Source organism: Notothenia rossii (assembly GCF_949606895.1).
Source record: "Notothenia rossii genome assembly, chromosome: 9".
Lineage (NCBI taxonomy): Eukaryota > Metazoa > Chordata > Actinopteri > Perciformes > Nototheniidae > Notothenia > Notothenia rossii.
Genome location: NC_136907.1, coordinates 47630574 through 47640698, shown reverse-complemented (window position 1 = coordinate 47640698; position 10125 = coordinate 47630574). Strand labels below are relative to the sequence as shown.

The following is a 10125-nucleotide window of genomic DNA, read 5'->3' as shown; positions in this document are numbered from 1 at the left end:
AAAAAGTTGAGAAAACTTAAAATATCAAGGCAACATGATGCAAGAGATTTTTGAGTTTTCTCAACTTTTGCCAGCTGTTGTTGACTTAACTAAGGTTTTTAAGTTTTGCCAAGAGTTCTGCCAACTTGGATCTTTTTGTTCACTTTATGAGGATAATACTGTGAGACTAATTAAGAATTTCTTGCTTGAATGCGATGTATTTCTACCTTCACCAAACACAGATTTTTGTGTTGAATTAATAAACAATTTTTCCCATCAATGTCATGTATTTCTACTTTCTTTAAATATAAATATTCTTGTTGTATAAATACACAATTATTCCTCCAATGGCATTTATTCCTTGATTCACCTAACACAAATATTCTTGTTGAATAAATAATACAATTTATTTTGGCTATAATTTTACATTCAAAACTGCTCAATATATGGATAATTAATAATACACACTACAGCTGAATGTTGTCAAGATTTTTTTTATTCAGTTTACCAGTGAACAACAGTAAAACCATCATTAATGCATGTGTAAAAAAACAACATACATACTGTTCTATTAGTCTAATATTAACATTTGGAGTGAATCTTCCTCCATGCTGAGAATTTGAAATTGACACTGAACTGAAATGTAAATGTTTACATGTGAACAGCCATTCTAGCCATTTGGTTACTTTACTTTTTTTTTGCATATACACATCCAAGCTTAAAGATTACTTAAACTGTAATGTATTTAACAGTTGAAACACTATATGCACCCCTTGGCAACTGCCAAATGATTATATATTCCAGAGGTCAAAGAGATTAACTTGTTTGTTGCAGATTATGAAACGTGCATACTGTTCTATAGTCTAGTAACATTTGGGGTGAATCTTCCTCAATGCTGAGTATTTTAAATCAATGCTAGTCTTACTGAACACGTACTGTATATAATGATTACCCTCCACCCCCCCTCATGGTTGGCGGCTTCTGAATTTACACATTAACACTGAATTACTTTGTGCCATTTGTTGACTTTACATGTGAACAGCCATTTTTCTTGTTTTTTGCATATACACATTCAAGCTTTACTTAACAATAATGAATTTAACAGTTGAAACACTAGACACCCTTTGGCAACTGCTGAATTATTATATAATCCAGAGGTGAAGCATATGAACTTTGTTTTGTTTTACATGAGTGTAACAACAATGCACTTAAACTTCAATAACAGTCACAGTACAAGCTTCGCTTTCAGTGACCTTGTGCGCTGTGAGCATCGAGAGCCACCGAGCGAAAAAAAGATGGTCTGAATTGCCTCAAAGGAGTACCTCATCTGTTTTGGAAAATCAATGTTGAGGGCATACAGGAGGCCGAAGAGGTATGCCATGGCAGTAGAGAGGTTTGGAATATTATGAAGCACAATGTCCCCTTCCAACACAACCGCCTGGTCTCGCACAGTGTTGTCGGCTTCATCATGTAGCACAGAGAGGATGGCAACAGATGCACCTTGCACTGGTGCCAAAATGTCGGTGTCCTGAGGAAGGAGAACAGGTACATTATTAAGAGCTTAGAAAAAGTAAGACAGTAGAAAGAGTCATTTTATGAAAAAAAAAATATGTGTGAATTCTGAAAAGGTTAATGCTAAAGCTGAAAAGTATAACTTGTAAGCAGAGATGATTGGCTTCATAACGGCTAAAAGAAGTTGAAATGTTAAAAAAAAGGCAGAAGAACATGGGCAGCTATAAACTGAAATCTGACAGCCAATGGAAACTGCTAAAGCCAAGAATAGATTTAGTAGTTTAAGGAGGTTGATTTACATGAAGTAAACAAGTTGGTGTAAAGGAAGTAGTGAAGCTGTGCAAAGAGCCCATTGTAACAATGGTTCTGCTTTTAAAACAAACAAAAATGACAGCCAAAAAAAGCCTTACTCTTAGAGGATCATCTTTCAAATTTTGTCTCTCAGCTTTCAAATTAATGATTTGTTTAAGAAAGATTAAAAAAAATAAAAAAACATTCAGAATAAATACATTTATACTGATGAAATTAATTATTTAGTACCACGCTATACTAATTTGCCATTTAACTTGTGGAGGTATTAACCAGAAAAAATAAATCTCTTTCTTTAATCAATGTAACCCACCAACCTTGTGCTGAAACACCACCCAAAATGACCAACTGTTCCCCTCAGCAGAAAAAAAGGGATCTGAAGTGGAAAAGTCCAACCCTCACCCCAAAATCATCTGGACTGATAAACTGCCCTGGGGAGGTGTACTTACATTTTGGATTAACTACTCCTTAAAAACATCTTGTGAGAATAAGTAATTAGCTGCATGACCTGAATTATTTGTCTTTCCTGCAGTTACTTTTACTTACCAAGCACTTCAGGAAAAACGTGGTTGCATCTTCGCGGAGGTAGATAGGCAGGCCTCTCAGTGCTGCTGTTTTCCGGTGGGACACAATGTCGGATGTCTAAAAGTGGAAAACATAAGTAGTTCAATTAGTATAGTACTGTAATGTTGTCATTCCTAATAAGTATATTCATGCTGTTCTAAAACTGCCAGGCAAAAGAGCAGTTCACTGACCTGATCATCAAGTTGATCAAGGAGGTCCTCCATCTCCTGACCAAAAGCTCCTTTCTTAGACCTGTAGATTTTCAGCAGGCCAGGCCCAAACTTGTCAAGGGATGCATTGAAAGTCCCCAGGAGGTCTTTGCTCGTGATACGATGAAATTCCTTAGATATCTTAACAAGAAAACCAAAAAAATATTATCAATTTTCAAACCATAATGTCAGAATTTCTTACAGGAAGTTCCTGGGTAACTTGTTATGAGTCTGCACCATGTTAAATATCTGACCATTTTTCTGTGACCTGTGAAAAAGTGGATTACATACTAAAATGCACCACAGGAAATAAAGAACCTCATTTTTAACCATGGATTTTGAGGATTAAAAATTAAATAAAAAGGGTGACTATGCCACATCCATAAATTGCAGAAAGTGAATTACTCCTTGGAAGACATAAAAAAAAAACACACATTCTTACCTGATTAAACATTTTACTTTTGTCTTCTTGTTATTATTGCAATTTATTTCTACTGTTTAGACAAGCAAGTAAAAAAGGATGTTACCATGACAGTTTCAACTGAGACGTCGTCGTCTTCATCAGAGGTGTCATCCAACGTTCTGCTGATGTGTCATTCATCAGCTGGCCTCTGGTCTCTGAAGGAGGGAATCCCAGGTATGTCATACCTGGGATTCCTTCCTCCAGAGACCACCCAGGATGGAAGGTGCGTGGCCAACTCGGCAGACCAGCTGGTAAATGACACGTCAGCAGCACGTTGGATGACGCTTCTGAGGAAGAATGAAGTCTCAGTAGAAAATGTCAACATAACATCTTCTTTTACTCGCTTGTCTGAACAGTAGAAATAAAAAAGAATAGATCCTTACCTCTTCACAAGAAAACAGAGCAGGCCACCTTTCCTGGATCTCAGATACCATCGGCTGACACTCTACCACCTCCCTTCGCCTGAGGGAAAACGTCAGCTCCATCTTCTGTTCTATCAATGTTGTGTTCCTGTTCTTCTTCTTCATTTCATCGACCAGAGATACTCTTTCCTCTTCAAGGGTAGAATCATCATGGTGTTGTGGGTAATCTGGCACATGATTGACCTCTCCACGTTTGGGCTTTTTCAGGGTAAATGGACTGTCATCTTCCCCTCCACCTTTTCTTTTCTTGTTTACATTTACCTCATTGCATCCTGCCTGGCGAAGCTTTGACCTGTAGTTTCCAAGTTTGTACTTGATACTTGTTCTCCATCCCTCGTAGCCTGTGACGCCAAATGGCTCTTTCAGACATGGATACTTCTGAATGAGCGCAGCGGCAACTGACTCAAGCTCATCTTTCTCAGGGTAGCTTTTGATTTCAAAAATTGCTTGTGCAATTTTATCCAATATCTCCATCTTCATGTCTCTTGTCACTTCAACGCCCTTCTTTGTCTTTTCATGTGTGTCATTGGCCTTAGACAATTTCAGCTCCACATCATATATGCAAACTTGGGGATTGGGAATGGAGATGGCCACTCTGCGACTTGCCTTAATGTGGTCTGGATAGAATCGGTCCAACTAGGCCTGAAATCCTCAGAGTGAACACTGATTGTGTCCTGAGAGGAGACTGAACTAGTGGATTGGTTAAGTGGAGACAAATCACAGTTCCACATGACATGCAAGACTGCACGCACAGCTGGTAATTCTGACATCTCTGTTAAGTTGCAGAGTGCATTTCCAAACTCCGGATCCTCAAACTGTAGTGAGAAATCTTCTTGAAGATTGAGTCTCTCTTTAAGCATATTATCAGGCCCTCCACAGATGTTGGGACTTCTGGAAGCTGGATTCGCCGGGCATCTCTGTAGGAAAGAACGACCCGAAGTAACATAGTCTGAAAAGAGGGGAGAGAGAAAAGTGGGAGAAAATGATTAGTCAAACCTAATTAGAAGACAGATTACACCAATGTTGTAGAAAGCTGAAAATTTGAATTTACACAAATTGGGCCCTTCTGGTCCCAAACAGCAAATACAGTTTTTTTTTATGTTGAGATAATCCCAGTGTCCTCATATGAGGACATCATTTTTTGCAAAAACTACTTCCTGTACAAAGACAAACTTTAGGTATTGTACTTATTAGGTCCTACTTATCCCAGATAGCAAGGAGAAATAAAAAAAATGCACACCAGAAAAAACGCTCGGTCTCAGGAGGTTAATGGAGAAGGAATGTCCTCGGAGTCACCATAAGCTTCCCACCAAATGTGTACGCTGCTAGAGGATGGTAATCCGTCAGCACATCTGGATCCAGGACAAGAAGGTCTGCACAGGTGTTTTCAACAAGTTCATAGGACCTGTAATGTTCCATGTACCAAGAAGAAAGTTTTTTACAAATGAATGCCACCTCCTCTGCATTGACAAGAATGTTTGCAATCTTATGGAACTCAGGGAGGCCACTGCACTGCCCAGAAGACAAAATCATGCCTGCCGCATACTGTGTCCCATCCAGGTGAACCGTTTTAGACAGGGACACACTGTCTAGATGTGGGTACTTCTTCTGTATTTCATACTTGAGAGATGGATCCAATTCTGAAACCCTGACCACCTTCACATTTTCAACATACAGTTTTGGCTTGAAAAGGATCCCACTGTCCAGGTGGTAGGCTATCATTTGCTGATGTTTCGTGGACAGAGTGAGCAGCACATTTTTCCAGTTGCGAGTGTCATGGACAACCTTTTTAAAGTAGCTATGCTTAGCCTCATATCGCATTGTCCATAATTCAATCAAAGGCCCATAGCAGCGAATAAGTTGCGGGTAGTGGTCGATAAAATGATGTTTCGGCCTCAGTCTGAACTCTGGAAAGGTACTGGTGAGCAACTTGCGATGATCGAGTAGTTTATAAGATAAATAACACAGTGCTTCTTCAGAAAGCCTACTTGACACAACAATGTCAAGAATTTCCTTGAGGTCCATTAAAATCACCCAAGCTGGCTCCTGTTCTGGTATCTTGCGTCCAATCACAAAAGGAAGTAAACGAAGCAGTGTCCAGTTTTCATGCCCGTTTCCCCCCACTGTCCCCTTTTCAAAGCTTGCTTTTGGAATTTTGTGGGGCTTGTTTACTTTGTCTTCATACTTGTAGGGAAATGATGTTATGCAGTCATTTAACTCATCAAATGTAATAAAGCGTTTTGAAATCAGATTTTTCAAACATAAGGATAATTCCACAGGGATGACCCCTTCCAAAAGATCATGCAACAGATCTGGAGGAAATCCAGTTATTGGGTGAAAAAACAAGAGATGTTTGCCCAGTACACATTCACTTTTGACCCCCTTAACACTTTTGAGGTTGCCCCCCTGCTTAAGCTCTTCCAGAAACAAGTTATGCTGATCAACACTTCTCAATTGAAAATCATTAACCTCAGTGGTTGCAATTTGGCCCCGACTAATCAAACAAAACCGACAGAAATTTTCAACATTAAAACTTTCAGAAAAGCCAGCAAGACCATGCGCACCGAGGTTGTCAGCACATACACAATACACAGTGCTTTTAACAAACTGGCCCACAACTTCAACAAAAATTCCCTCTTGTTCTAGGCACTTTATATCTTTAAGCAATGGCTCAAGAAACTTTTCATAACCATATTTTTTTATGTCTACACTTTTACCCAAGACAGCCAACTGAATTGAAGTGAGACTCGATCTGAACCTGGCTGGTAAATTTAGAACCACCCAATATACTGCCGTAATCTTATGAACTTTTCTAGAGGTCCCCAATGGATTACACACTTCAAATTCATCAATGTATAATCCCAAACTGATACAAGTGTTTTGTTCTCCCAGTAGCTTATTCTCCTTGTAATACTTGCCGTCTTGAAAAGACTTAAAGTGCCCAGATAAAGCTTCTTGATTAAATACAATTTTGTCAAAAAAATCTGTACACCCAAGTAAAGTCTCAAGTACCTTAGTGACAGATATATATACAAAAGAGTTTTTATGGGCTGCGTTGTACAGATATTCTGTGGGTTCGATAACAGGAAAGTGCCCTTTGAAGTATATATTCCTTCTGTGATCTGTAGATAGGGAACCTTTCTCTGATATTGTTAAAAGGAGTGGATTAGTTTGAGCTATAGCACTTGAAATTTCTTGCAAAACACAATCATTTACTTCAATTTTATGTTTAGAAAGGATCTCTTTGACACTGTTGAAAGTTTGAGTGTTAGAGAAAGACAGCAGGTTATGCAAATGTTCTACAATCTTTTGTGTTGCACTTCGAGAAACGTGCAACACAGTTTGCATAGACAAAAAGAGAGAGGCTAATTTGTGCTCAAGTGTCTCACTATCTACATCCTCCACAGTATCTACAACCTCATTTAGTCCCACAACATCATGAGCTGATGTCCCTGCTTCACTATCAGCTTGTTCACCATCAATTATCTCATCTTCAGTAACAGTTCTTTGTATTGTTCGGAAATCCTTAAGTGTCCAGTTTTTATGATTTCGACTTTTGTGAGAACTGAAGGTTGGGCGAGTGTTTGTTTTAAAGGTACACCTTAGAAAGGGACATTGTACAGTTTCTCTGTTCTTTAAATGATGTCCGAGATGGTTCCAAAACGTTTTTTCACTGCAAATCTCTTTAAAATCACACAACTCGCAGTGAAATGTTACACACTCCTGGATTTTCACTGACGCGTGTGATCTCGAGAGGTGTGATCTCAATGATCCAAGTGTTTTAAATACACAAACACAGTTGGTGTGTGTGCAAGGCCAGTGTGCACCTTGACCGTGGCAGAGGCGAAGATGTTTCAAGAGGGTCACTTGACTGGAGCTGGAGAATTTACAAAGCCGGCACTGCATGGAATCCACCACTGAAACACAAGAGACACAAATAGCATGAATAGCATTTTCACAACAGCCTCTACACGTAATTTAAGATAGAATACTGATATGAAAAACTTAAAAGTTAGTCTGATAATAATTATTGTAATAACACCAAGCTGTACTGGTCTGAAAGCCAACTGCAACAGCCGTTATATAAAAAAATAAATAAAACAACCATACATAACACAGAAGGAATCCCTTGTTGCAGGAGCTCAATAGCCTACATCAACAAGCCAAAAATAGAGACAAGAAAAAAGTCTATTGGGAATTGTCTTTCATTCATGAATATAATCTGTAAATTAATTTTAAAATGTAAATTTGATTTTAAATTATAACTAGGCCTATGACAAGCAACAAAAATGCAAACATGAATTCAAACATTTGTTTTTAAAAACACCAACCATAACCATGTTATAACTTCATAAAATAAAACAACATTTAAAATAATGCATTCTGATCGGTACATTGTAAAACATTATTGATGTAAATGTGGTGATTTCTGTACAGCGCTGCTCCTCTCCTCCTTCACACAGCTTTAACTTACTCTTGATTCAAACTAATGCAGCTGCCCAATTGTTAGATTACACCAGTGAGACCAACAGCCTATCTCCTAAAAAAGAATCGAGCAACCCGGCGACAAACCTCTAAAAACCTGCGGATGAGTTAATTAACGACCGTTACCACCCCGGCAGAACTACGTAGTTCGGCCGGCCAACGGAGCTCTCCAGGCGGCTTGCTGCCTCTGCGAGGTCCCCCACCTCGGGGGGGCCTTGCCACAACGTGGAGGTTCTCAACTTCGGAGCAAACTTCTAAACAGCCGTCATTTAGACAAACTAACCGCACAATGGGGATCTAAACCCTTACTTTCTCGCATGAAAAATTATTAAAACTTTAAAAAGTGACGAAATAACAGCGCTACAGCAGAAAATAAAACAACAAGTAATGGCGGCGCCGCGGAGAGGTCGCGATAAACGAACACCATCGTTTGCCGCCTTGTTTAACTTACCCAGTGTTGCACCGGATAAAAAATGCACAACGTTGGCTTTTCATAATGAATATAGTTCCCGAATTACTTACACCACTGAAATGACAGCCCACATGCCTGCATAGCTACATAGCTGCATAGCTGCATAGCTACCCCATGTGAAAGCGTCTGCATGACGACGAGGCGCATGCGAAAAAGTTACCAACAACAACAGACAATGACCCTACAGTAAAAACAAAGTCAACCATGCACTAATTCAGCGTGATGGAAGTAAAAACACGCTTATCTTACCTGCTGGAGCGAAAGTTTGGCCAGCTCCCACCACGCGGTTTCTGCTCCACAAAATATCGGACGGGCACACCTTCAGCAAAGCGCGGTTCAAACTGGTCCAGGCTTGTGTGCGCATGCGCAAAAGAGCAAATGACGGAGTTGGCCCAACTCAACTCAAAAATCTGCTTATAGATTTACAATTTCTTGTTGAGCTGACTTAAAAATAGTAGTTAAGTCAACAATGGGAAAAATTTGCTGGGCAGACAAGAGTTTATAGATTACTTATTGCAAAGCCATATTTCTGAGTCAGTTTAATTTCAAAATTGTAATGAGATCAACAATTGCTAGTTATCGTTTTTACAGTGCACTCTCGTGTCTGTGCTGTACATCTGGAGCCAGTAGCTTAGCTTAGCATAATGACTGGAAACAAAGGGAAACTGTTAGCATGGTTTGCAACCGTCGCCATGATTTTTGTTTGTTTTGAAAGGATAATTATAGAAAAACTACAGGTCTGATTGTCATTAAACTTAGGTGACAGGTGCGGGAGGGGATGAAGGAGAAGTGTTTACAAATATGGACAGGATCTGGATTACGGGGTGGGAGAAATTACTGTTTATATTTTTGTAAACATTGCAAAATTAGGCATTTTGTGCTGCATTCAAGTGACATGAGAAACAATTGGTAATTAAAATTAATTTAGAATTAATTAGCATTTTTCTACAACAAGTAGTTTAATATTTCATACTTTAATTGCATTGCACTTCAATGTGGGACTTCTTGGTGTGTATAGAGTATTAATTGTACTTCCAAATACTCTGGATAATACTACCTAGCCTTAGTTTGACTTGATTCATTGTATAAAACACAACTTTTTTAACAAATAAAGGCAGTTTAAACTAATATGCCAGAGTCCCAGAGGACGCATTATGCCTTATAAGGAGCTTTTATGGAGCTTTTTCGAATCGAATTATTCTGCAGCGGCTTCATATCTACATCGACTCTTCCCCTTGCTTTCTTACAGTGCAGACGCTTTTCTGCTTGCTCTTGCCTCTGCTTACTTTTTATGCTGATTTTCCTATTCTTATTCTCTGAAAACTTCGAGCAGCGGCTCCTGGACATTAACTTATTACTGGGACAGTTAATCTTCGTAAATAGACGAAGGGTTTCAGCCATATTTCAACATTTTTAAGACGACCTCAGTCTTACAGTAGCGTGGCCTAGCGACAGCTAAAGCCTGGTAGGCTACTGCATGCTATTTAGCTTAAGCTAGTTGGTAGCAAAATGCCTCCGTTCTCTACAGATGACTTCCGCAAACTTCTACAGAAGATGGCGGTGTTGGAAATGAAAATGCAACGGTTGGAAGTTAACGTGTAAGTGAATGGACTATGTCGTGGGAATGACACCACTTTACCAGTGTTGCAAAATAATGGAAAAGGGTATGCTAACTCACAGCTAGTTAGCAGCTACAAGGATTCCAAGGAA

At 39.2% G+C, this 10125-nt stretch overlaps 1 protein-coding gene across 1 annotated transcript; it reads right to left on the bottom strand.

The window, feature by feature from the left end:
* Positions 1–457: 457 nt before the first annotated feature.
* On the bottom strand, positions 458–4325 carry LOC307018153 (uncharacterized protein). Its single transcript, XM_079648271.1, has 4 exons — positions 3420–4325; positions 2556–2714; positions 2347–2442; positions 458–1507 (listed from the first exon to the last, which is right to left on the bottom strand). Exons 1-4 carry the CDS (start codon positions 3936–3938, stop codon positions 1205–1207), a joined length of 1077 nt encoding a protein of 358 aa, XP_079504397.1. The 5' UTR covers positions 3939–4325; the 3' UTR covers positions 458–1204.
* Between the last annotated feature and the right edge of the window lie 5800 nt (positions 4326–10125).